Source organism: Aquila chrysaetos, chromosome 1 (assembly GCF_900496995.4).
Source record: "Aquila chrysaetos chrysaetos chromosome 1, bAquChr1.4, whole genome shotgun sequence".
NCBI classification, from domain to species: domain Eukaryota; kingdom Metazoa; phylum Chordata; class Aves; order Accipitriformes; family Accipitridae; genus Aquila; species Aquila chrysaetos.
In genome coordinates, this window is record NC_044004.1 from 36791647 (window position 1) to 36819332 (window position 27686).

The following is a 27686-nucleotide window of genomic DNA, read 5'->3' on the forward strand; positions in this document are numbered from 1 at the left end:
TTCCGCATGCAAGTCAGACCTTGGATTAAAAATATTTAAAGGTGCTGTAGGAGCCGGCGGTCCTACACCAGCACCCGAGAGAACCTTTAGCACCACGATCACCCGCCACCGAAACGATCGACCGGCTCCCCGCGGCGAAGGGGGCGCGGGGGTTCGGGGGGGGGGGAAGGGGCTAAGCGGGATAACCGGCTGCCGGGGTCCGGGGGGGGGGGGGGGCGACCGGGACGGGAGGGGGGACGAGGCGCCGTGCCGCGCCGTGCCGTGCCGCGCCGCGCCGTGCCGCGGCGATGACGGGCGCAGCGCGCTTCCGCGCCCGCCGCCGCAGCCCTGCCCCCGCCGCCTGCGCGGCCGGCCCGGCCCGGCGGAGAGGCGGGGGGATTTCCAAGCGCCAGCGGCCTCGCCGCTTCCTCTCCTTGTTTTGCTTTCGATCTGGACCTTTCTCCGCCCGGGCGGAGGCAGTTAACTTTTAGTTTTGCTCCCGCGATTATTCAGCGCCCGTTTTCATTTCCATTTCGCGTCCCCTGGCAACGGCGGTAACCTTGAGGAATTATATAAGGGCCGCGAAAACGGGCCGGCAAGGTAATTTTTATTTTTTTTCCTATTTTTTTAATTTTTAATTTTTAATTTTTTTTATTTTTTATTTTTTTTTTTTTTTTTTTTTTCATTCGCATTGCCGCTGTTTTCGCGTGCGGGGCGGCGGGGCTCCCGGGGAGATGCGCATCGGTTTAAAAACAAAAGGTCGGGCTGCAGCGGCCGGGGCCGAGCCCGATTCCGCCGTCGCATTTGGGAAGGGGCGGCGGGGGGGGGGGGAGCGTGTGTGAGTGGGGAGAGGGCGGCGGGTTGCGGCGAGTGGGTGGGGGGGTACCCGCCGCCTCCCGGGTGGGGAGCTCCGGCGCGCAGACAAAGGCGGGGGCGTTGGATCTGGAGGGCCAGGGCGCGGCGCGGACCGGGCCGGGGCGGGGGGGGGGGGGGCCGCACTTGTTGCGGGCCTGGAGACTGCCGGTAGCCCCGGTGAGGAAATGGCGGGGGGGGGTGCGGAGCGGCGGTGGCGCAGCGCGGGTGGCCGGAGGGGCGGCGGGCGGGGGTCGCGCTGCGTGTGGGGGGGCGCTGCCCCCGCGGGTGCCTGGGGCCGCGCGGGGCGGGGGAGGGGCGGGCGCGGAGGGGGGCGGGGCCTCTCCGAGGCCCCGCCCCCCTCCGCGCCCGCCCCTCCCCCGCCCCGCGGACGGTCCGTTACACAAGCGGCGGGGCGGTGCCTTCGCGCCTCGCCCGCCGCGGCCTCCGCCTTTCCCCGTCTTCAGCGGGTTAAGCCCCCAGATGGCGGCCGAGGAGTCCTGGGGGTGGTGGCGGTCCTGCCTCCGGTGAGGGGAACGGCACCGGCGGTGCGGAGGCAGGAGGGGGGTGTCGCGACAAGATGGAGCGGGGCCTGAGGGGCAGTTAGGCCGCCGCGGGTGGGTTCTGTGGGACCAGCGGAAGGAGGAAGTCCTGTGAAGCGCTGCACAGGGCTGGCCGCTGATGGGCGGTGGTGGTTCCTCGCTGCTGTGCAGCAGGCCTTTCCGCCTCTGGATCTGGATCTTAAAGTAAACACACCTCTAGAAAGCAAGCATTTCTGGTTCCCCGCCCCCCCCCCCCCCCCCCCCCGCCGTATGGTCTCAGTGAATCCAGCGTTAGGGAGTGCGTCGTTTGAACACTGAACAGCCTTGAACCATTCTGGTTTTTGCTGGAATGGACTCTTTTCTCGTGGATGCAGGCAGCAATGCCGCGGCACGGCTCATTGCGTGGCGGTTTGCAGAGCGCTGGCTGTCCTGCTCCATGCCGTCAAGTGGAGAGCCAAACCCTGGACGTCTTTCTCCAGAGGAAGTTTATGAACAGGGGTTTTGTTTGTGTGTAGCGCAGAGGGTCAAATTCCAAGCGTCTCGCAACATCTGGGGTCAAAGTTGCAAGGGTTTGAAGAATTAGATCCCTCAGCCCGGGTTCCCAGAGGTGTTTGGGTCTTTAATTCCCATTTTGATTAGTGTGAGCACCTAAACAGCAGAGTGTTTTGAGGCTTTTTTATTTAGACACAGAGCTCAGATAAAGGAATTCTGGAGTGCAGAACTTTGCTCCCGGTAACTGTATGGGTATAATTTATAGGCCAGCTTACTGTGCTAAGATCTTGCAGACAGCAGTCTCTTGAATGTAGGAGCAGTTGTAAACTACAACCTCAGTTTCTGGAGATGAAATATGGCATGTTTAAGTTTGTAGTATTTAAATCTTAATGGATTTGCATATAATAACCTTTGCAGAATGCCTGCATTAGTACCATAAAAAGAGAGTTGAGTGGAGCAGCAACATTTAAATTCACCCTAATGTGGAAACAGTGACATAATTATACAAGTAGCAGAATTGATCTGTGAGGCAGATGGTTTCTGTCTGAATTGCAATCTTTCCATGCCACCAGCCCCTTCAGAGACATCAGTGTCCTTCTCTGGCCCCTGTTGGTAACGTCCCACAGGGGAATTACTTCACGTGCCCCTTGTGTGCAGCAGTTCCTTTTCACTGGTAAATGGTGGTGGAAGGTCTGAGAGCGCAGACTCCTTTGACACAGTATCACTTTATTGTGGCCATGTGCCACACTGCAGTTCTTCAGCTAGGTACAGGCACGGAGAGGTGTCAGTCTGCTGACCCCAGTGTTATCCTTCTGAGGCTCGAGGTCCCAGCTGGTTGGCAGAGGTTGTTAGAGTGGTCAGCCATTATCTTTTGCACGTATCTTTGCAGTGCCACCTGGTTACTTGCTGACTGCAAAAGTGACAGGTTTCAGAAGATGTCAGGTCAGTCTCTTGAGAAGAGCTGTTCATCACAGGCCATGTTAGATGGAAGGGCGTAGCTAAGAGGTATGAGAAGTAACATACAGGCTGTTAGGAAGCGGGGGTTAAAGACCCCAATCTCTGTTGCATTGTGGTCTTTGATATGTGTGACTAGGTGCAGTTAGAGAGAGTCAGAGTCTTCATGCACAGTTGAGAAAATGATGCAGAAAAAAAGGAGCTAAGATTCAAGAGGAAATGGAAATATTTTTTTAATAGAAAGATCCTACATTAGAAGAATGGGCTTTATGTGAATAGATTTGCAGCCAGGCTATCTATGCCTTAAATTAAAAGTGGGGAAGAGCTGACAGGTGAAGAACATAAAGTTTGCCATGACACATTCTCTCTTGAAGAGGAGCATCATCCCCATGGTAGTCAAACTGGTATTAAAACATCTCCATTGTATAATACTTGGAGTATCAGAAACTTTGTGGAAACTCAGATACTGTAGAGACAAACTACGGGTGGCATAGAGAGGACAGAGTGACTTGCATATGGCGGTGGGATGAAGTGGGATACTTTTTGTTAAAGAGGAAATAACTGTTTTGGGAGGTAGCACAGGATCTCATGAATTGTTGTTCTAGGCCTGTATAGGAACAGTAGAGATTAGGGCTATATGACTTGTCTGCCCAACCAAGATGTTGACAATGACTGTCAGATATTAAGGGAGAGTAGAGAAGCTACAAAAGTAGGAAATACAATGGTAATGGGAGGCTTCAGTTGCTCCCACGTAGATTATGTCATGCTTCAACTTGAAATTTGCCCAGGTACTAACTTTATAGATGCCAAAACCCCCTGCTTCCTAGGTGTAGCTTGTAAGGGTACTCTGTGGGTAGCAACTCTGGACAAGGTCCTGGCCAGCAAGAATTAAGTTCAAAAATGCCAGCCATCTATGGCGTGACAGTGATCATAATGTACTTTAGACTCAATGGTGCTTCAGGAGCAGTAAAGCCAAGGGTTGTTGCAGCAGTGTTTAATTTTCCAAAGTAAATCTTCATAAAGCAAGGAAAAAAATTAATGAAATGGTGAGAGGCAGCCAAAAGTGTAAAATACTTGCAAGTGGCATGTAATTCTTCAAAGACACTATAGTAAAGGCTTAGAGCAATTGCATGGCATCTGTCAGAAATACCAAAAAAGCTGAGCAGGCTGACAAGTAAAGTAAAGGAGCTCAGTAGAAGTAAAAAGACATCTTTCAAAAGTTAAAGCTTTGTCTCCAAATGGGAAAAGTGGAAAAGAATATAAAATCTTTGTTAAACACAATAAGGTAGGCCAAAAAGAGTCATGGAACAAGTTGCTAAAGGCATGAAAGCAGTTAGTAAATCCTCTTTGAAATGCATCAAAAGCAGGAAGCCTGCTGATAAGTGATCCATGCATAGAAGGAGTGCCCAAGGAAGATAAAGTCATAGCAAAAGAGTGAAACAAATTCTTTGAGCCTTGCTTCACTGAGGAAGAGTTTAAGGAGATTCCCTTGCAGGAGACTTTTTTTTAAGGAGTGAGCATGTTGGAGGATTTCTCCCAAATTGAAGTGTCTCTAAGAGAGGGTATCAGATCAAACCATTGAGAAGGATGAAGTAGGTGGCAGGAGGTGATATCTGTTGAAGAGTTTTGAAGGAACTTAAAATACAAAATTTCTGATACATTGCCTGTAGTGTGTAACTTGTTCTGTAGGCCTGCCTTGGTGCTCCAGGAATAGAAGGTGACAAATGAGCCGTCAGTTTTTCAGGGTTTCTGGGAAGACTGAGAACTCCAGCGTGGTCATTTTTGTTTGCTTGTTTGTTTGCCAGGTATTAGTGAATGGGATTAGTGAACACAGGTATAAATGTGATACGGTGACAAAGACTAGGCCTGACTTCTGTTGAGGAGTTGTGCATTGTGAGTCTTCTGGAGTTCTCTGTAGGCATTGCTGAGCTGTTGTTGAGGTCTGGTTGATACAGTCCTTAAAGCAGGGCCAGTTTCAAAGTGGGATTGGATTGCTCCAGGTCGTATGGTCATGGTCAGTTTGCTCAATGAAAGGAAGTTGCTGGTTGTCACCCTCCCAGAGTCTGCCTGGGGACTATGCCATTCAGTGGGTGGAGGAAGGGATAAGTGGTGATATGACAAGTTTGCTGGTTGTATTAACTCATTTGGAGCATAAAAATCCCGAAGACTGAACTGCAAAGACTGCAAAAGGAACTCATATTGAAAGTCCAGATGTAAGTTTGCAAAAGAAATTCGGTACAGGCCAATGTAAGTGTAATGCACATGGAAGGGAATGCAACCTTAACTTTCTGTACACAAGGATGAAGTCTGAACTGACTTTTTACTCAGGAAAAGATCATACAACACAGATAATCCTATGAAAAAACAAGCTCTGTGCCCAGAAGTGGCTAAGAAAGGAGGGGGAAGCTTAGGAATTATTAGGAAGGAGTGAAAAAAGAAATAGAAAACACCATCATGCCACTATAAATCCATGTTGCTCCCCTTTCCTGAATAGTGGTAACAATCTTTGTTCCCCCATCTCAAAAAGGAGGTAGTGAAAGTTGATCAGCTACAGAGAAGGGCATCAAAGATGATCAAGGGTATGAAAGAGCTTCTGTGAACGAGTAAGTAGCTTGAAAAAGAAGTGACTGAAGAGGATGTGGGGATGTTCTTTAAAATCATGAGTGTCATGAAGAAAGTGAATAGGTAATAGTGCAGATAAGATAAACATGGCCCAAATAAAACAACTGGGAGGCAGCTTCAAAACAGGAGGTGTTTGTCCTGTAATACATAAGTTGTGGTGCTCGTGGCCACTGTGTGTATGTCAGGAGTTTACATGGGTTCACGAGTGATTAAGCGGTCTGTGGGAGAGAAACTTGCTGTGCAACTTAGCAGTCAGAACAGTTCAATATCAAATTTTGGGCACTGACTGCCCATAAAGAATTACTGCAGATGCTGATCAAGAATTTTTGCTGAAAACTGCAAATAGAAACCTCCACTGAGAAGCATAAGCTACAGTCCATTTGCAGATAACATAGAGAAGCAAGACTGTGTATTGCCCTTTGTTATGTGAATCTTGTGGCATAAGATCTTAGGAAACTTCCAGAAAAAAAATGTTTCTGTGATGATCCTGTTTAATCTGTGCTTGTTACCCCTGGATTTGTTAACCTGACACAAGTTACAGTCAGGTTAACTGCATCCTGTATGCATTTAACATTGTGTAGGAGTGGTACCCCAGCAAAATTCCTCTGATGTTTGCAGGATTAGAACCTCAGCTTACATTTTGTGGATCTTATATTGAAAGTCATGGTCCGTTTGTAAAGAAGTATAACTAGTCACGTGTTACTCTTTCTTATCTCCATGACTCGTTTCTAAAGATTGCCCTTTTGAAACTCGATTCTTTAGAGGCCTACAATGATTGTGATATTGACGGCATAAACCATAAGGTAGTGTTTACAGAAGTTTTATAATAGCTTATGGTGCTATAAACTGTGATTAGTGTAAAACATTTTCTGGTTTGTCCTTTGAGATCACAAGTGCAAAAGCAAAACAACGAATAAGCAAGCCAAAAAGATTCTGGGTACAGTGAATGAGAGGAACAGATTTATCAAGTTGCATATTCCTCATGTATGAATAACATTATGGAAAAAATCGTTCAGTGTAATTAAATAATTTCCCCTTGGTTTTTTTCAGAAGTTTTGCTGGAACTGTATGAAGGTTCTTCCTTGTATTGACTATGTGTGAACTCTTGTATTAAGATTAAAAAGGATTAAAATAGCCAGTAAGAAAAACTGGAATCAACAATTAACAGTTATTAACAGTTAGTGGAAAGGAATGCATGTTAACAGTTTAGAGTTTAATGTCTGCATTTATATATATATATATGCGCACATACATATCTACATATATATAAAAATATAAAATTAGATGTTTTCTGTATAGCATAAATGATCTGTTGTACAGCACACATTTCTTATTGATAGACTGTAAAACAGTTTTAAAACTTGCTCTTCCAGTAAGTGCTGGGTATGTTTTCAATTTCTTGGAAGTGGATGAAAAATTACAGGTTTTTTTGAATGAGCTAGGAAGAAAAGAAAGAAGTGGTAAGCACTAAAGTAATGTTTCGTTTCTTAATATGTGATATACTGGCAAGCCCAACTTTGTGTATATTGGAAATCTTCTGACCCCTTTGTTTGCCTGGGGGCAGATTGCAACAAATGTACAGCAATCTTTAGTACAAGGCAGTTGTTTTATCTTGTTGCAGCTTGGACAGAGGCATCCAGGAGCAAATCCGCCTGCACATGGCATGTTGTTTCACCCAAGGTGCAGAACTAAATTCTAACTTTAAATTATTTTAACATTCAATTGTTGCTATGTAGGTTGCTAGCTTTCAAGATGAGCTTGAAAGTAATAATGTCCATATTCTTGGCCCTTAAAAGAGTAGAGCAGGTTATGGTTTGATAGTTTCTCAGTTAACCTTTACAGGCTTGGTTTGTAGCTCCCAGCATATCTGGTGTTAGGCGGAGTTAAGGTGCAGCAAAAGCAAAAGTATTGAAATTTGTCCTTTCGTTTGAACTGCATGTGACAGTGGATGTTGTCTAACCATTTCCCTTTTGATGTAAAATTATTTTAAGTACTTTTAAAAGACTTACATGCTTAACGTTGATATAGCGCAAAAGGAGAAAGGATTGTTTGCGGGTTTTGTTTTAAAAAGTCTGAAATGTGGTTAAGTTCTGCTTTTTGATGTGTATGGAGGGATGTATGTAACTTGAAGGGCTTGATGAGTGCACAGAACACGAAGTCTGTACTGTAATATTCCTACTGATATTGGGCATTGCTTGACAGCATTACAGACAAACCTCTTACAGCTTTATCTAAGCAAGATAATGCCTTAATTCTTTAAGACATTAAGGTAGCAGTAAGTTTAGGTCTTTGTGTGCATTTCATGCATATATATAACATGCGTTTGGTGCATGATGTGGGCTTTTGTGCATTTGGTGCACTAGCTGCTCGTTTAAGGTGTTTTGTTGAATTGTGTAAATGTACTTTATATGCAACTGAGAGATGAATCCAGTGGAAAATACTGAACTACTGAATTTAATTGGATGTGGCATATAAATTTGTACAATCAAAATCAAATACCCCCCACCCCCAAACACATTCCAAAATTGTGACAGCATCTTAAAAAGTTTATCTAAAATAAAAATAATTACACAGTGGGAAAAAAGGCGGGGTAGGAGACTGTTTTTAAATTACTGAAAGCTTTCCTGCAGGATCTGAAATCCCAACAGTGTTACATGAAAAAGATGAAAGCAAAACTTGAGGATAAAATTGAAACCAAATATAAACAAAAGTGAAACCGACTCCATTGGTTTTCATTTCCCAGTTGGCAAAAATGAAAGAATAAACACAGAGCAAAGAAGCGTGAGAGCTGAACTTGAAAAATTATTTCCATTTTATTACTTATTTCATCTGTCGGTAAATGTGACTTCTGTATGACAGCACTCCGTTAGCAGACTACACAGCAGGGAGTAAGAGTTGCTCGCCCTGGTTTAACCAGGTACCACTTTTCCCACCCAGTGTTCTGGGCAACGGCCCCGCAGTACAGGAAGCGGCATCTTCTTCAGTCACGGAAGTGACATTTTGAAATGCTGTGGCAAACACATACAGAAAGTACAATGGAGGTGATGGCATCCAGTATGATGAAAGGGAGTCATTCAGCTGGTAGGTGCGCTTGAATTTTACTTGTGTTGAGATCTGAGTTGTTAATAGGATCCAGTATAAAATAGGTGGTGGGCTTTTTTTTTGCTTTCCACCTTTGGGATTGTCCACTTAGATACAGATCAGATCAGCACTAACCAAAAAATGTTACCTGATATCAGCTTTACTGATGGCATGAAATGACTGTGAATGGTTTCACTCCATTTCCACAGATCAGTCAACAGCTAGAAGGTCCTTTTTGACTTTGAGAACTAGCTGGTGAATTAGGCCAAAGATGGCCAAATGAGTGGCTGTGGAATCTCAGATGAATATCCTTATATGTAGAGACGTGTGCTTCTGGGCTATATTGGTTGGGTGTTGAAGAGACAATCGCTGCTCTGCTGAAGCTATACGAGGGTAAAACGAAAGACTTTAATTTCAGAGGTCTAATCCTCACATATTTGCATACATTGCATTCGAACATACAAAAACTGAATTCTTTGGATGCCAAAACTGTTCTGGAGATTTGAGAATGATGAGAGATGCTGATGAAGACTAGCTTTGTTTAGTTTAATAATATTTATCCAGCTTAGATGAGAAATGAAGATGAGTTCAGTGCTCTCACTCTAGCTCAGTAGTATTTTAGGAAACTTCCAAGATAGAAATAGCTGCTGCAGATCAGAAATTGAGGCTGTCTCATTGCTGTTGGTCTGTGGTCAACACAAAAACTTGAAATTAAGAGCACATTTTGTAACCGACCCTATTAACTATTCATATCTCAACGTGAAAATGAGTTAAGTTCCTTATGTCCTGTGGCAGTGGAAAAAGTAGCATTTTTATAAAAAGGAGAATTACATCATACCGTATCAACAAGCGTCAGTATTAAGCATTTAATACTTAGCACTCTTTAAGTGTAAGCCTTTCAAGCGTATCTACGGAAGAAAGACATTTCTCTCTTAAATTCTCCAGTGTCAAGCAATATCTCTGTAATAACTAATTCAATTTAGTTTTTGTGCTCAACACATCTGCTTCTTTCATGGTGCTATTTTTGTAACCGTAAATAAGTGCATGTGACAGACATGTTTCCAGCTCGCAGTGTGGATGATTCAGAGGATCCCAGCCCCCAAGTCTGTGCCTGCTGTGGTCTGTCTGTAAAGAAAGCGTCTTAAGTAAGCAGGAGAGTGTTTTTTACAAATCCAAAATAGTGTATACTTTTCTTTAATACCTTCTCTTGGAAGTAAAGGAGAACCTGCTTTTTTAAGGGCTGGTTTGGGGGCTCACTGTGAGGTTAAGCAGAGGGAGTTTATGTCTTTTGCTGTCGGTTCAGGGTGCTGCGCTAGCAATTAGAAGTTCAGGTAACAAAAGTGTAGGTGTGGGTTAGCTATTAACTTCAGTGGTAGAAACTGCCCTTGCCCAGACAATAAAATGAAAGCTTTAAGCAAATATTAAATCACACTTTAGTGTAGTGTGCAAATAGTTTTTGCTGTGTGTTGCAGAACAGTATGTTATACAAACAAAGGTAGCTGTGAGAAACAAGCCCAGTCCGAGCAAGGTGGATTACATCAGGTGCAGGTCATGGCCAGTGAATGTGAAAACTCTTCCTTGAACACATTGCTCAGTGTTAGCTATCTGGAATAATTTTTCTGCTTCTCTGAGTGCATCTAAAATGCCATTGTCTTCTCTGCAATACTGCCTGAGCCTCACAAGCCACCAGTGTGGGAACATTGAGATTAAGGACTTGTGTTTTACGATGGCTGCTTTTCTTATATATAGCACCCTATAAAGCACTGACCCTGTACTTAGGCAGAAGAATGCTAGACAGGACATGGAGATGAGGTCTGCCCAGGCTTTAAAAAGTATTTTTACAATTTAAGATCTTGATCTTGCAGATACTTGCATGTGTGATTTTCCACTGCTTTCAGAGGGTCACATGTAGGAAACATGTTGTGCTTGTTAAAAGTTTAAGGGGTGTCTCCTGTAAACCTAGTCACAGAGCACGTAAGAGTGCATTGGTGTAACACGGCCATGGAGAGACTTAAAAAAATGCTGTTGAGTTGCATCAGTATGATAAAAGAAGTGATTCTTGATAATTGTTTGAGCCTTAATAGCCTTCTAGTTTTCACCAGGATGGAAAATTCTTTATGAATCAGGTGTCAAATGCTGAGTTTTCCTGGCAGCTTTCAAGATCACACAGGGTTTGGCTTCCGTGGATACTGACTGACACAGCTAAGTGGCAGCAGCTATTACTTGTGGGTATTCGGGAGTGGATTCATGTGTGAGCGCTTAATTCCGGAATAAAATTGATTTATTGGGGGATAACTGCTCCCCAATGCAAGGAACTAATTATTTCCTGACAGCCACGCCAGCAATTTTCTTGTTGTAAACAAGTCCTTCCCAAACTTGTTTGAATGAAGTACAGCTCTACTACTGAAAAGTCACCATGTCTCTTCTAGGCAGCTTTTGGGGGAAAAATAGTTAGACATCCCAGATACTGAAGACAAATCTTGTTCAATCATCAGACGTAACACAAAGCTTAAGAAGGAAATAAATCAGGTAGAAGTTATGGCTGCTTTTGAGACTCCTGGAGGAGGTGGCAGAGGGACAGTTCTGTATAATCACATGTTGTTGACTATCCCGTGCATAGACCCATTGTCATCCTGATATCACCAGAATCTGGCATCTCCATCTTCACTCCAGGCAAGTCCTGGGAAACAAATGAAGGAAACCCCCAGGAAACAAAGTATTCCCTTCAGCTTTAAAGCAAAGCAATAATTTTGTATTGTCATCAGACTTGCAGACATTGATGTGTGTGCAGAGGATCATCCTGGCAAGGATACTGCAGAGATGATCTTTAAAAATCTATTTGTTAGAAGCCTGGGCCAAGTTCCCAGCTGATGTTAGTCACTGCGATGCCAGAGAAGTGAATGGGCTCAGCTACAGACATCGTATTGTTCAAGTGTCATGATGATGTTCAACATAGGAGCCAGTGCAAGGGAAATTTTATTGTAGGTATTTAGAGGTTGAAGCGTTGTTTATGACAGCTAAGTCCAGAAGCAAAACCCCAGCCTTCTGGTTCTGTCGTATTAAAAGAAGATGGCTTTTCTTCAGTGCACTTCTAGTCTGCAAATCCGAGGGCTCCCTTTAATGATTCCTAAGATCACTACAAAATAACAACTCGTGTCTCTGCTGCTGAGGGAGAATAAGCTTTGCATGGAAACCAAAGGAAAGAGTCTGTTTTGATGTGTAATGTCTGAATCCCAGCCAGGGCATGTTAACACCCTTTGGGTGGAACAGAAATGCTATAGGGCTGATGAAACACACTCTATATACAGTATGAGTTCCCATTGTACGTTTTCCTGGGCATGTTTATCATGCAGTCTGTAATGCTGATTTCACTACACATTTGAGGTATTTGCTGCCTTTGTTTTGTTTGGGTTTTAGTTTTTTTTGCAGGGAGTGTTGGGTTGGTTGGTGTTTTTAGCCCTCTGTCCCTTGAGGATGCAAGGGATTTTCTTCCTTCTACCTTTGTGTGTCTTTCTTGGGTGCAGCAGTACGAGAGGGGAGCATGCTGAATGCCTCCCTCCTCCTCCATCTACCTTGCACCTCCCTACAGCCCGAGGTGGGCACAGCCTGGCCCCTGCGAAGCAGGGGCTTGGGAAATTGGGTAGCTGTTGCTGGCTTGAATCCGTTGTGCAGCAGCCTGGGTTCCCAGGTGCTTCCCCACCCCACAGAGCTTTCCCTTTACCATCCATGGTCCTGTTGTAGCCCTGCCATGTTTGGTTTGGGAACCTAGGGAAGTAGGTGAAGTATTGCTTGTTGGTTGCCTGTACAGGTTCTTCCTAATGGCCAGGCTGTGCCTTACACCAGTCTGCCCAGGACCCACCTGGTCTCCAATTCTTGGCTTACCAGCCTGTCTTGATGGAGTTCCCTCCTTCCTGCAGGCACCTGAGCAAATAAGATACCACCTTTCCTGCCAGTGGTGAATTATTTTTCTTGGTGATGGACAGGAAGGATGTAGCATGCTCATGGGTCTTTGCTGCTGCCACCACAGTGTTAGGAAAGGGCAGGAAAGATGCTGCTGTTGCTACAGGGTGATCAAGTGTTAGCCAGCACAGTGTCTGTGGAGCAGCTGGCCATGGGGTGTGCTTTAAGGGAGCCCAAGGCAAGAGGTGCTTAGTGATGTTTCCCCCATCCCTCCTTGTTCAACAGGGCATCACTGAGAAGAGTATTCTTAGGGAACAAAAGAGGCACCATTACATGCAATTACAAGACCAGAGAGGATAGGTTTTGCTGTCTAACTATCCATGAATCTAGAAAGTCTCTTACAGGGTTTTATGAGTTTTCTTGCTTCATACCTGTTTTCAGTGCCAAGACTGTGAGGATTTTATTTTGAACCCTTAAACCTTGCACCTCTGAGAACAGCAATGCCCACTTTTCCTTGTTTACTAATCCTACTTTAATTATATGTTTGGCTGTTGGTTCCAAAAAAGATACAGATGTTTGCATAATTTGGGGTTATCAGAAAGAAGGCATGTAAATTTTGCTTCTGCAGCATCAGTGGTGAGATTCTCCTTGTCCTGGTGGCAGATGGGAAATGCACTGGGCAGAGGTCTGTCTCCCTGTGGGCTGTGGGCAGGGGGATTTCAGGTGTCCAAAATTGGAGCAGCTGAGTAAAGTGGAGTTCAGTTGTCTATGTTTCAGTGTCAGTCTCACATTTCTGAAGTATTTCTGAGCGGGTGAGGCTAACAGGTTTTCTTACTCAGGAAGAGTCTCTATCCCTCTGATGAGTTTGACTTCCAAGCAGGGCTTTGCTCTGAGTACGTATGGTTAAACATGTACTTGCCTTTGAAAATGGCATCCACAGTGGAATAGTTGAAAAAGGTGGTCTTATATGCAAAACCCCATATGAAGGCAGAGTCCGAGCTGTGACCAAGGGACAGAATTTTGCTCCAAGTACTGTTCCTTAAAATAAGATCATGTTTCCTTGTATCCTGGAACAGTCTTGGCACAGGGACAAATACAGAATCCAGTTCTCTGAATCCTAAAATTAGCACATGGTCTCATTTCAGCATATCTGTTTGGTCACACAGGGTGATTGATGCTTTTCTGAACTGAAGCAGCATTAGCAAACAAAGGGAATACTTTAAAAGTTTATCAGCAAAGCACAAGTAGAAGATAACTTTTTAAAAAAGATATTGTCAGTTCTGTATTTGCAGAGAAGAAATATATACCATGCAATATTTTGCACATGTCCTCTGGGGAGCAGATGTTTTTTCATCTCTGTTTTTTCCCTCTGGGGAAAGGCTGTGACCTACTTCACAAATGCATCTCCAAGTATCTTATCCCACTTTACCTTAATAATACTTCCATATAGTGGCAACTCTTTTAACTGGGTACTTTGTGATGGGGAAAGAAGAATTGCTTTTCCAGATTCTTTTTTTTTACTTCCACAGAAATACAGTTTTTTAAAAATACCCATAGGCGTAGAGTAGCTTGTGTTTTTGGGATAACCTCTGTGCCTTTTCAGTTATCCAGACGCTGTCAGAGGGAGTGAAACCGAAGGGAAGAGAACATGTAGTACTACTCAGATTTAAGGCCTGCCATGCCATTGCTTTCACTTTCTGTCTACAGCTGCTGTAATTCTAGTGAAGAGCTCTTCGTTCTCAAAGGTTACACTTTCTGTATGGCAGGAGTGTTATCTCTGTCAGGGAAAAAAACAAAAGTCAGACTTACTAGAATGGTTTAGCAGAGGGTAGGGAGGACTACAAGCTCTTTATTGAACATTATGGAGTGAAAATATTTATATGTATATATAGATTGCAACCATCACATCTTTTCTAATGTCTCTTTAAAGATGAATAGCTCTTGAAATTAATTAATATTTTTCTAATCTCTTTAAAAATAAATGAGTGCTCTGAGTTTCCTGCTGAAGAGTCTTGCATAAAGAATCTTAGAAAAATGCATCTTGCAAAGAAGTATAGAGCTGAAATTCAGTATGATTTTTGCGTCTGCAGGATGCTGTGGTGAGTTATCTGCTCAATGCCCTTTGTGTGACTACTAAAAAATGTTGCTATACCCATGCTTCCCTCTCTTACACTGTTATTATTCTTCTTTCAGCTGTGCCTGTCTTAGGAAGCTGGCTTGCATGCTTCACCCCAGGCTGCTGGTGTGATTTCCTTGTAGAAAGCTAATTTTCAAGTGCAGCGTGCGGTAGCGGGAGCAGTGTTACTGACTGGCTTCCTCCCAGTGTCCGTGTTCCTAACTGGGTTATGCTGGCCCCGGCTTCAGCAGATCCTGTGCTGTCTGCCCTCCGCAGGACTCTTTCTCCAAGTCACGTCTGCAGGATTAGGACAGTTTACAGCTTGTGAGGGGGTAGCCTCCACCATGTTTTTGCGGTATCTAGTTGCAAAAAAAAGGCTGAACTGATTGCAGGACTGGCATGAGTAGTGCAATAAATAAAGCTTCGAAGGTCAAAATAAGCCCTTCATAAACTGTGGCATCAGCGCATCGGTGGGCCATGCTTGTTGCATGGGGCTTGGCTCCTTGCAGGCTCCCAGTGGCCTCCCCCTCCAGGCAAATGCTGTTGAGTTGGGTTTAGTGTCTTGTACGTTGACACTTGTTTGGGAATAATTTTATTGATGTCTTAATGTCTGTCGGTACATTCAAGCTCCCACCACTGAAAAGGCAACCACCCCTGACTACGGCCTGTTTAAGAAGGAGGCAGGTGATAAACATGGAGTGAGAAAAGGGAAATGATGTTCACAGAGCTACCAGCCTTAATACATTTGTAGGAGGTGTGGTTAAAAATTGTGGTTCTTGAAGATTGGCTGTCTTGTTAAGAATGGCAAGTGTTCATAAAATGAATTCCCAGCAGATAGCCCTACTTCCATGTCTAAAAGAGCTCCTTTTTTCTTGTAGGGCAGAAAAATGCTTTCTGAGGTCCCACCTGCATTAGCAATTGACTGTGTTTCTTGGCGATTATTCTTCCCTTCCCCTACCATGGGACCGTGTTAGAAGAAAAAACAAACAGGAATTATTTTCAACATAATGCCAGAAAGTTTGACTCCAGTGTGGGTCTCTGGGAACGTTAAGCATTTTCCCGTGCTCTCCCCAAAGAGGTGCTGGAGGCCAGAACCATCCAAGTTTGAAACTGTGCTCTAAAATCACAGGAGCTTCATTAGTGGTTTTGCTTTAAGGGGTTTCTCCTTGTCCTCCCCAGCTGCTCCTTCCCACTGCCAAGCTGGAGTGCCCTCCGCTCTCGGTTGCGCTGTCACGTGTGTCTTTGAGCAGGATGAGAGCCATGGTCCATGTTCAAACAGACGAAACAGGCCTTACAGAAAGAGGTGATGCTTGTAAGCCTGCTGAGTTCCCGGGTCTTGTTCACAAAGCTGCCATGCAAGGAGTAGCATTAGTGTGCAACAAAATTGGGATGGGACTGATGGGTGGTGGTGATGGAGTGATGGAGTGCGAGGTGCTCCTTTGTGGCTCATGGAGCTGGAGCTGCTCCTTCCCCCTGCAGCCCTAGCTGGCTCCACTCCTCTCCCCTGGCCATCTTCATCCATGCTCTCTCCAAGGTGGAGGAAGATGGTGCCAAGTGACCCATGGCAGGCATTAAGCCATTTTTCTCCCGGTTAACCTGAGTGTGAAGGTTCAGGCTGGTAAAGGTAACCAGGATGAAGCTGGTGGGAACTGGATGCTTTGGCAGCTCTGAAAATACTGGTAGAATTCCACTTGTCCTGATACAAAAAATACAGACAACTGCATGTAGCTTCTTCTATGTGTAAATGTGCAGGGGAAGTGCAACGTTAACGTTGACCGGGAATGGGAGATAGGTGCATAGGTGCTCCCGGTTTTACAGCCTGCTTCAGATTATAAATGTTGATGTTTCGTTCTCCTTGAAAGGATCGACTGTTTCTGCTTTTTCCTTTCCACTGGGTAAACACTGGAGAGAGACTGGAGTGAAGGAACTTGGCATGCCTGCTGTTTTGTATGGCTCACCTCAGTTTCTGGCTTTGTAGGTTTTTTTCATAATTAATGTATTCTGATGGAGGGTGAAGCTGGCTTGATGTTAGGTGATGGCCCCTGAAACTTTACACACCTTTGTTGCCTATTTTGCAGAATTCCAAAGGTCTCTGCAAACTTGACTGACTCTTAATGGCAGAAGGTGATTGTCCCATGGATGGACTTCAGGTTCTCCCACCTGGAGCCATGGAATAAGACTCCCAAGTGCACCCATTAACCCTATGTAGGGACAGACAGAGGCTGCTTTTAAGGCACTGCAGAAGTTGATCTTTCTTTCTGTACAAATAAATTATGCATTTGGCAGCTCTGGAGGGGAGATGTGGCACCTTCGTTTTGCACAGGCAATTACTCGGTAGAGTTAACTTGGTATTTTCATCACAAGGATGTTGTTGATGTGCAACTGCCAAAAACCCACTACATTTTAGCACTGTTGTGGTCAGTGCTGTCCTGAGGCAGACAGGTCTGGGGGTGTCTTCTGAAGACATCAGGCTTTATTTTCAGCAGCACATACTCTTAGAGGAGCACGGGCTGTGTTTTGATGAGCAGAAGCATGCTATGCTTGCCCCTCTGTGAAAGGCGTTCCCCCCGAAGATGCCCGCCGTTCCATCCACCTGGACACCACTGCGGGTTATTTTTAGCTGGGTTTGGTTTTACTTTCAGATAAACAGATCTTGGGAGCCACTCCTCCCTTCTCACAAGCCAAACCTCTTTTCTGATTACCTTGGATTAATTTGCCTTGGTGTGGGTGTTGGATGTGAAGGTGTGTGCTGACAGCTGCAGGTGCTAATCCCAGAGGAGTCGCAGGGTACCGAAAATGAGATGAGCACCACAGCATCTGCGGGGGAGCAGCTGGGGAAGCCCCTGGGGACATGGGAGGGAAGAGACGACTGGCTCAATCGTGCTGTTTTGGGCAAGACTGGCTTCCTGGTAGTAGCGATGTTGACAGCTTTCTTGTCTCCTGAAATGCGTTGCTTTTGCACAAAGACAGCTGCTGTTTCTTCCGCATTGCCTGTCCCAAGTGGGATTCATTGCTGCTGCCTTCAAGATGACTTTTCTGCCTTATGTCTAATTTGTTCATTCAGATGGGCTTGAAGTTTGTCTTTGGGGCTCATCACCCAGAAGACAATATGACTCCCACTGCTAAATGAGGGCACTCATATATTGAATGCTGAAGATGATGCATAGTGTTTCCAGGAATTGCCTCAAAGTGCATGCATACTTAAAGATATCTTACAAAGAAATGCATCTAAGATGATCTTTGCATCTACTTGCTTCTTCCTGGACAGATGAATAAAAATTTGCTCACGTTTTTAGTATATTGCCATTTGCATTTTTCAGTTTTGACCCAACATGTAGTAGGGGAAGATGGTACAGATCTCAGGTACACACTCTGCAACCTGGATGAGGATTGTTGGTACCAAGCAGAGGGGACTGCAGCGGAGCGGCCGGCTGCTTGCCACCATCCCGGGCGCTGAGAACACTGCACCCACGTCACCCTCGCCCAGAAAAAACCTTCCCTCTTGCACAGAGAGGGGATTTGCACAAGGGCTTGGCCACTGTCAGGTTCTGGGATTGGCTGTTTCTTCATGTCTGACATGAACCTGAAAGGGAGCTGAGCAGTTGCAACCATTTTCTTAGCTGTTTTAGAAATCTGTAGTTACTGGAAAAGGCTCCAGCTGAAGCACAAGTGAGCAGCTCCACAGAGCAGTAAATAAAATGCCAGTATGTTTGCTAAGAGATTAGTGTGAGCATGGCTGCTGGTAAATTCTCTGAACACATCAAAGAGCCTTATTGTTGCATTCAGGTTTTAATTCCTTATTAGTTTCAGGAAATACATGTCCTCAGAGCAATGAGAGGAAACTTTGAACGTTTTTCTTCCTCTTGTGCTGGGTGTGGGCTTGGTACTGCCTAATTGTTAGTCTGTCTGATGCCTGTACTCCCATAGGAAGCAAGAACAAACCCATTTACATTTGTGTCATTGCTGTGTGCTTTCAAATACGTGGCCTACTCATTTTTTTTCTCTTTTTTATTATTTTTTTTTAAGATCAAAGGTGACAAGAATAGCGGAGCAGAGAAGTTAAGAATGATGCAGAGAACACAGATGTGAAGAACAAAAGAGAGAGGAAGGAGCTGAGCCTGGTGCAGAGGGGGAGAGGAGAAGAAGCAGCCTAAATGCAAGTACTTGAACATGGAAATGATGGGTTGCAGCCTGCTTGACAGGAGTTTATTGTGGTGCTTTGGTGCTTTAATCTGCATCTAGTGCCGGTTGGGGCTTTCAGAGCGGTGCCTGAGATAGGTTAATGTTTTTAAAATTTTCTGCCTCAGGTTCAAGACTTTGGACTCTTATGTCAATAATTTACAGCCCTAAACAGGGAAATGGCATCAGGGTCACATGAGAGAGAGAGAGAGAGAAAGAAGTCAGTTTGAGTCTTAACCGAATGGTATAACGTGGTGTGGTGCAGCTGAGGGGGCTGTAAAGCACTCACTTCCTAGCTGAGCAGTTATCAAAATGTAAAATAGCAGCTAAAAAATCAGCGACTGGTTTGATCAGAGAAAGCTGGAGGGAGGGGGTCAAACTACTCAGCCAGAACCAAAGTGGTCTGATAAATTGCTATGATGGAAAATATGTTTTTCATAATTTTAGTCAAGTTCATGGGACAGAAACAGCCATTCGAAAGCACTCTCGTTAGCAGGTGCATCATTTTAGCTAGTACAGTGATGCCTCCTGCATGTGAGTTTTTTTTGGTTACATTTTTTTTCTTGGCAGAAGAAGGTCTTGTACAGATGCAGGTACATGGGCCAAAAAGAGGTTTCTTCAGGAGCGTAATTGTTTTTCTTTGCGGCCTCTGGTATCCTGCCTGTATCAGCAGACAAGCTTTTGCCAATATGATGTGTCTTCTTCAGGTGAAGGTTTTCCTAATCGAGGTGTACCAGAAGAGTGTTTTCAACCATAGAGAAGGCTTTATCATCTCAGTTGCTCTTAGGGGAGGCTCCTGCACAGATCCAAAGTCACTATTATATTTATAGTTGTTCGATGCCTGCAAAGCTTTAGTAAGTCTATTACTGTGCAGAAGTGGGGGAGCTGCCTGGGAGTTCTGCCTGGAAAACAAGTAACCTTGTCCCTTGTTCCCTGCAGCTCCTTCCCAGTGGGTGTGACAATGCCTGTTGAAAGGATGCGGATGCGCCCCTGGCTGGAAGAGCAAATCAACTCTAACAGGATACCGGGGCTGAAATGGCTAAATAAGGTAAGGGGGGTGCATGCACGCACGTGTGTATGTGTGCTGAAGAGGGACTTTATAGCAGTGCCTGAGGTTTGGATAGGTAAATCAGCTCATTCCTGGTTTTCAAAGGGGTGACATGGGGAGGAAGGGCAAAGCTGAATGCTTCCTGCTGAACCTGTTCCTCCAGCCTCACTTGCCAGATCTGAGGCGCCCTGCTTTGGCCTGGTGGATTTGTGGCTCCTTTGAAAGCATTTTCCAACTCTTTGTTGTTGGAGTGAGCATTTCTGGAGACTCCGCTAGGTTTTTTTTTTTGAGCTGGGAACAGATTGCTCACTAAGTAGCATCAGAGGGATGTGAACAAAATGGTCTCCTGAGGTGGAAGGCTATATTCTGTGTTAGACTCTGGGTTGAAGCAACGATCTGTTTCAGACTTGTGTGACTTCTCTGATACTTGTCAACCTGGGACAAAATGCAGTAACTTTTCCCCTGCCAGACCCAACCCTCAATATTCCCAGTCCTGAGCTCTTACTGAGAGCTCTAGACACTTTGAGAGCCCAAGTGTGGGCTCCAAAATGTCACTGCCCAATTTGAATTCTTTTTAATTGGCTCAATAAAACCAAGGAGTGTATTTGAGACTTTGAATAGTAATAAACCCTGGAAATATTGCATGTGTTCTGCTGTATGCAGGAGAGTAATTCAGCACACTGAAAAGCATGAAGTGGTTTTGGCTACAGAGGCTACCTAATTATCAAAATGGGTGGAAATACACAAAATTGGTTGCAGAAACATAGGAGATGCCACTCTGGTTAAGACACTAACCCACTTAGTCTCATATCCTCCTAATAGTTGTATTAGGTTGGTGCTCAGGTGTTCATTTTTAGAGCTGAAGAATGGCAGTTAAGATTACTACTTTTTATTTCAGCTTTCAAAGCTAGAAATGCTCGTGACTATAAAATTACCAGGAGTCCTTTAAATTTCAGCTACGAATTTTGTTTCTTAGGAACTTCCTACATCAGTGACTCTCACATGCTATGGCTGGGTAAATAAATATTGCTTTATCCATTCCCCAGTTAGCTGCCCTGTGAATTTGAGTAGGTCCTTGTTCTTGCATAATGGGGTCACAGCTGAAGAGGAGGAAGAGAGTAGTTTTTACTGTTGTCTTTGTAATTTGAGTCCCATGTTCAGGTCCCTACGGATTCTTCTCTTTGAGTATCTCTACTTTGGTGTCAGGTCTCTCCTGCTGACAGTCCACCTCTGCCGTCCTTTGCTGGGCATTCCTGCCCAATCCTGAAATAATTTCTCTGCACTTAGTAGGGCACAGTATTTCAGATTTGAGCATATTACTCTTAAATACAATTTTGTCATCTGTAGATTACATTCACGTAGCCTTTTTTGGAACACCTCAGGAATGTACTTGCCTCTGCTCTGCAGTGTGTAAACACTGCCACTGTGCTAAGGGCTTCATTCTTCCCAGTTCAGCCCACCAGCCCATAAAGGCAGTTTGCAAGGCATGTCATGTTGTTTAAAGTTTGTAGCCCTCTGATCGCGTTGTTACAGTGGTTTCTGCCTTGTGCTTCTGGCATAAACTGTTTGCATGCAAGAGTCGGTAGGAGATTTTGTCCTTAGTTAGCATATTCTATATTGACCAAGGCTTGCCTCACAAACAAAGTATTTTGAAATGTTTTTTTTTTTTCTAAAACAAAGCCCTGGCTCCTACCAGAAAGAGGATACCAGGCTAAGTGGCCTGCCTTGAGGTTTATTAAACTCTGATTCCCCACTTCTACTCTCTGATTTGGCATCATTCTGGGTTGCCTTTATTGTGCTCAACAAGCTAATTGCACTTCTGAGCATTTCTGTTTAAAAATGTTTAAACATTCATTCCAACAATGAATCATTAAACCAAAAATATTTCTATTTTTACTGTAAATCCTGACCATAAAAAAAGCCATGCATGGAATCAATGATATAGTGTCATGTGTATCACAGCCCGTTCCGTACCCACAGAATTGACTGTGGAGGCTGTAGGATTTTGGGATTTGTATATTTTAATCAGAATGTGGCAAAGGACAGTTCACAGTACGGAAAAGAAGGTGGGTCAGATTAGCAAGCGAATGGTGCTAGTGTGTGTGCACAGCTTTTAAAGAAATAAGATTTAAATACTAAAGAAACGATTACCATTCTGGGTTTGTCATTGGCTGTCTCTTCTTGGGGAATTTTTCCAGACTGAGAAAGGAATTAAACTGCTCTCGGTTAAAAATGACAAATCAGGTACAGCTGACTTACCTAATTCCTTCTCCTACTGTCAGTTGACCACATTATACCTCCTGCTTTCTGTTCTCCTCCAGAACAGACCCCTCTCTGTAGGGCTTAAAAAAATAAATACTTGTGTACCTCCCTGGTGAAAATGTTTCCCTGCTGAATGGCATGAGGGAGGAAGGGAATTTCTTTACCTTCCCAGAGAGACAAAATTGGGAGGTATGAAGAAAATGACATAGTTCAGTAGAGGGCAGAGGTGGTGTGAGGAGGGGGATAATGAGGGGTCAGTGTCCCTCATGGATCTGGAAAAGGAAATTACAGTGGAAACATTCAGAGTAGCTGTAACAGGAGTCAAGAGGCAACCTGCTGCTTTGATGGATACTTGGAGTATTACCCTCCAGATGGATGCTGCTATTTAAAATCTGTCCTATGACTTTCTAGCTAGTATGTGATCTCATGCTCATTCACCTGCTTGGAGCATTTTGCAACGCTAGGGTTGCAAACGTTTGATACTATTTTCCTCTTCCTGCCTATTTCTAAGAATGTGACACCTTTTCCCTTTGGATGTCCCCATGGGAATTTGGTAGCAATTCCTGTTACACTGCAAAAGATTTGTGGGTTGTGCTTTTGACTTCAGGTGAGGCTAATTTTTTAATGGAAACACAAGACTCCTGGACAGATGTCCAGTGATGGAGTGCTGTACCAGACAGCACATGGTTTTCCAAGTCTAACAGAAAGCACTGATGAGCCTTTTCCTATTAAGGTCATTATTAGGATGCATTGACTGAAGAAGGATATATGTAAATATTTGATAATGTGTGAAATCAAAAATTAGTATTTAAATAGAAAGCATCTAGGTCAACCAGAGCGGAACACACAACTACATGGTATTGCTGCAATCAGCAGTCTTGCGGGATTTCAGAGAAGATTAGATATTTGATAGTTGATGAGAAAATCTGTAGTTTCTATATAGGTATGTAAAATTTTATATGCATTATAAAATTATAATACATGTGGATTCTACAATTTTGTTATTTATATTATAATTTGCTATAAATCAGTGTGCTTCAAGGCATCTGGGATTGGGAAGAACTTTCTGTAATGAACAGAAACACTGTAATGAACACTTAGACTGCTGTTGAGAGTGTCCTGGCACCTTCCTTTGAAGCAGTGAGTACAGTTGATGATGACAGGATGCTATGTCTGGAGTCTTGTTCAGTCTGCTCTTTCCTATAAAACTTTTAAAATTATCATATGGAATATGAAATCCATAGTATAACCTCCGTAGCATTGTTCAAACCTCTCCCTATCACCAAGTGTGAGAAGACTTTTTAATCTGGTCAATTCTTAAAGTTCTTGTTGATAGAAATTGTCTTCTATGGAAGTATGAATTTTTTTCCGTGCTCATTATAGTTTATGGGAGACTAAAGGCAAGGAAGCTTACTCTAGCTCTGATGAATACAGTAGTGCTGTGGACCACAAGATAGTGAGGTTGAGGCTTTCTTTAGATCACTTCTACTTGGCAAAGAGGACAGCATCTCTGTAGGATGATTTAACTATATAGAGGGGGAAGAGTAAGGAGGCAAAAAGCACATGAGAGAAGTGATGGGAATAGATTAAGAGAAAGAATGAGAGTGTGAGGGCTTGAAGGGGAATGAGGAATGTGTTAAATCTGTGCTTTCACCAAATTAAAGAAAAGATGAAGCCAAGCGAGAAGGGAAGAATGCAATTTGGAACAAGTGAATGTAAATGAGAGAAAGGATTGAAGACAAGAGTTGAAGCACGATACAAAACACAGGCTCAAAAAAGAAAAGATCACATGGAAAGGAAGGGAAATAAACCTAACCTTGACATTAGTGAAATATTAACCAGACAGACAAGGAAGAAAAGTGGTTGTTGGAGGAAGGGGAAAGGACAAAGGATTCATCTCATCTGACCACAGACATCTACAATGCAGTCGTTTAAATGAGAGCTGCCTGTCTAGAGTTGTTTGTTTGTAGTCAATGGAGAGAAATAGGCCCTTTTAGGGTGCAATTCAGTTGGCGTAGCTGAGGTGGCCACCTCAGGAGGAGGGTGCATTTTGTCCTGGAAGTGCTTTTCTCTTCAGAGACTGAGAAGTGGATCTAAACCTGTAGTGGCAGTGTTTATAGTGCAAGATGTCTGCACGTAAAGCCAGATGAAGTGTATTCCCTCCCAACAGGGGGGAAAAAACAAGTGTTGTGGAACAAACTCCTTTTGTATGGCTTTGCAGAAGTGAACATGAAGAGTTCTGAAGCAGCCCTGTAGGTCAGCACGTAGGAATTTGTTCCTGTGTTGTATGACATACAAGCACACCTGACCTAGCATCCATCTGGCCCAGTATCCTGCGTGCTAAGTGCTGGTGGAAGGAGTATAGGAAACATGTTGTTCAAGCTCTGAAAGCCATTGGGCTCCCAGAGCTGGAGCTGCATCCCAAACTATCATCTTTAATCGTCACCAGTATAATATCTTCTATGAGTTTTTCCGATCCCTTTGGGAATCAGTTTATACTTCCACCACATAAGGCATGCCCTGGTTTAACTACCTGTTGTGTGTTAAAAAAAAAAATGAAAAAGCATCTTCCTTTGGATTGCTTTAAATGCACTTCTTTTTGGCCTGAAGTTTCTAAACTAAAATACATTCAACTATCCTCAATGCCACCCCTTCACGTGGGTGTCTTGTATTTCTTATCCCCACTGGAGAGATGTCTACAGTTAATACATTCATATGCCCATTTGCTTGGGGTATAAATTTGAGAGATCCCTTTCCTTCACCATGCTAGTATTTTACTGGCTGAATTCTAAATCCCTTGAGTTTGCTCTGTTTCTATGGTTGTTTAGTTTCATATCTAATTTTTCTAATCATAAAAGTGTCTGTGCTGCCAAAACTAGCCTTCGTTTGAATGTTTAGAAATGTGTAGCACTGCATGTTTTATCCATGTGTCAGCTTGGAAAGCTGCCGGGCTCATCGTCCGTGAAGGGGCTTCTGAGTATTTCATATACTTAGGGCTGTATTCTGCTTTTGGTGACGCCAGTGGATATTTTCCTGTTGAGTTCAGTGACAGTGGCACAGGGTTAGAAGGAAGCAAAACACTTGCAGATGCTGGAATTGTGCTTTTAAATAAGTGACTTAAAGTCATCAGAAGATCCCTCAAGTCAATCAGTGTTGGCATTTCCTGTTTGTTTTCCCTTCTAGGAGAAGAAGATTTTTCAGATTCCCTGGATGCATGCCGCAAGACATGGGTGGGATGTTGAAAAAGATGCTCCCTTATTTAGAAACTGGGCAATTCACACAGGTATTGGAACTCTCTTTCTGCAGGACAGATTTTCACATTGTTTTCCCTTTTAAAGTTACATTTTCCTTCTCTCTTGTCTTTGCTTTTACTAACACAGAGAGTGAATTTAAGTTTGTAGATTTGTGTGAGGCTAAGTGCTTTTTTCAAGGCCTGCAATACTCCAGCTTTATTGAAGCGCCATAACTCATTTGCATTCAGGAACACAGTAAAACTTAAATTGATTTAAACGTTAGCAAGATTGTGTTCAGAATTGTCAGGAGTAGAGCACACTCAGCACTTTGTAGACTTGGCCCCTTAGCTTTTGATGCCTTTCTATGGATTTGAGCCAGACATCATAAAGGTAAATGCTGTGCAAGCTTTTCCACAGTGTTGTGGAGTCACATCTGATCTGCAGTGCCCTTGGTCTTTCTTGAGCAGAAACTGTTCATCATGTGTTCTAGAAATGTGCATGGGAATGAGATCACAGCACTCTCTTGCAACCTCAGCTATTGTTTGAATGCTTGTCATGGGAACCAAAGGCTGATACCTTGAAGTTAACCTACGCTGTTATTAACTCACCTTAGGTTTTCAATTGCACATCGTGTGTGCCTAACTTTCTTTTCTTGTTTAGGAAAATACCAGTCAGGAGTAGATAAACCTGATCCAAAGACGTGGAAGGCAAACTTCCGTTGTGCTATGAACTCCCTGCCTGACATAGAAGAAGTGAAGGACAAAAGTATAAAGAAAGGAAACAATGCCTTCAGAGTGTACCGGATGCTGCCATTATCTGAAAGACCTTCCAAAAAAGGTAGAGGGGAGAGCTTGTCAACATGAAAATGGTTTTGGGGGCATTGTTATTATTTTGGGGCCCGCAAAATGTGCCGGTTCTACTTCTGTGAAGCTGGACATTTTTATCCAGATGTTCCCCAGAACTTAGGAACAGCTGTATGAAAAATAGGCTACATTCAGTTAAGAGAACAAGCCGCTTGGAGAGATGGACGAGATGTGATATCCCCAAGCTGGTGATGTGTGTAAATTGTGTTAGTTCTGTTAAAGCCAATGGAGTTGTGTTCTGATGCTAGTCTCAGGTTTCCTTCACTCAAGGAAAATGATTAGGGGGATATTAGAGATCAATGCATTTAATTCAATAGGCTCATTCAGAATACGGTGGCAGACATTTTGGTACCTTTTTTCAAGTAAGGGTAGAAGTAAACTGGTGCTCTGTTGAGCTGAGTGGAAGCAGTACACTCTCTGCTCAGAACATTAAACCGTGAAACCACGTAGCTACACTAGGCCATGAAAAAACAGCCCCCACAGCATGATAATGGTGAAATGGGATATTATGTTTTAATCTCCAAATTTAAGGATTAGGTCTCCCACCTGCCAGGAGAGGACCTAATCACCAGGTCAATCTCATGAGTATTTGGTTTCTTATGGAGTAGAAACATTGGCTTCTTTATGGCTCACTGGCTTCCTTATGGCTTCGTTACTGGTTTATGGAGTAGAACGATGTCTTCCTTCGTCCCCTGGTATCCTCTGGTGTCTAGGATTTTTGGACAAAAAGATAACCTGCAAACCAAACGCACAGTGTTCCTCTAAAAGCCAGTTCAGTTCACCTGTAGCTCAGTTTGCTGTTTTCTTAAATTGAGAAGTGAAAGGCACATCTTCAGTTTAGGGTCAGTGTGATTGGAAATTATGAACTCTGGCATTTTTGGGGCAGAATCATACTATGAAAGGGAGATCAATCTGCAAAAGGTAGAACATTTGCTTTGAAGCCGTTTCCAGTCTCTTGTCAACGGTGTATTTTCTATGTTCAGGCATATTTCCCTGAACCGTAACCTGTCCCATTGTGGTAGATTCCTCTCATAGCTGTAAGAACTAGAAAAGTTCATCATGAAAGCTGAGATTCTGGAGATGGGGGCTGTAGCAGGAGAGGATTCTGCAGCAAGTCCAGTTACTATGAAACTCTGACATATTTTGGGCCCTGTGTATATTCTCACATGCCCTTTCTACACAGCACGTGGCTAAATTTATGTGTGAGTGAGAGCAAAAGAATTTGGCTGCAAACATTTCTAATTCTCAGTGCTATCTTGTAGTAGAGATGGGAGAAATTCCTGGGACACGTCTGTGCACACAGTGGGGTAGAGCAGAGCTTGCACCAGCAAGTCTGAGCTTCCACATCAGGGTCTTGTCAGGTCAGAGCAGGGGCAGCAACACTGGGGTCTGCCAAGGCACACGACATTTTGTGAGGGTCATATGTTGTGTGGTTTTCTGGATTGTCAAGTCCAACATGATCGCATACACCACTTTTGCATGAACTATATATTTTTCCCCCCTCAAGTTGCAACTATTTACAAAAATATTTGTTGAAGTTTATTGTGATCTCTTTTCACATGA

The 27686-nt window shown here is 43.8% G+C and overlaps 2 protein-coding genes across 7 annotated transcripts in view; one reads left to right on the forward strand and one right to left on the reverse strand.

Moving 5' to 3' along the window:
* The first annotated feature begins 327 nt into the window (after window positions 1–327).
* Window positions 328–27686, forward strand: part of IRF2 (interferon regulatory factor 2) — a 42355-nt gene continuing 14996 nt past the window's right edge. Inside the window, exons 1-6 of one of the 6 annotated variants that reach the window (XM_041122685.1) lie at window positions 328–579; window positions 18565–18694; window positions 19364–19528; window positions 19657–19765; window positions 25211–25310; window positions 25921–26097. In XM_041122685.1, the coding sequence (XP_040978619.1) occupies window positions 19407–19528; window positions 19657–19765; window positions 25211–25310; window positions 25921–26097 (508 nt within the window). In that variant the 5' untranslated portion in view covers window positions 328–579; window positions 18565–18694; window positions 19364–19406. Of the gene's footprint in view, window positions 580–18564; window positions 18699–19363; window positions 19529–19551; window positions 19572–19656; window positions 19766–25210; window positions 25311–25920; window positions 26098–27686 lie in introns of those variants that run through there. The other 5 variants (XM_030015222.2, XM_030015249.2, XM_030015240.2 and 2 more) reach the window with 5 other exon arrangements.
* LOC115343860 (formin-like protein 5) lies at window positions 726–1811 on the reverse strand. Its single transcript, XM_030020404.1, has 2 exons — window positions 1704–1811; window positions 726–1571 (listed from the first exon to the last, which is right to left on the reverse strand). The coding sequence occupies exons 1-2, from the start codon at window positions 1809–1811 to the stop codon at window positions 726–728; spliced, it is 954 nt and encodes a 317-aa protein (XP_029876264.1).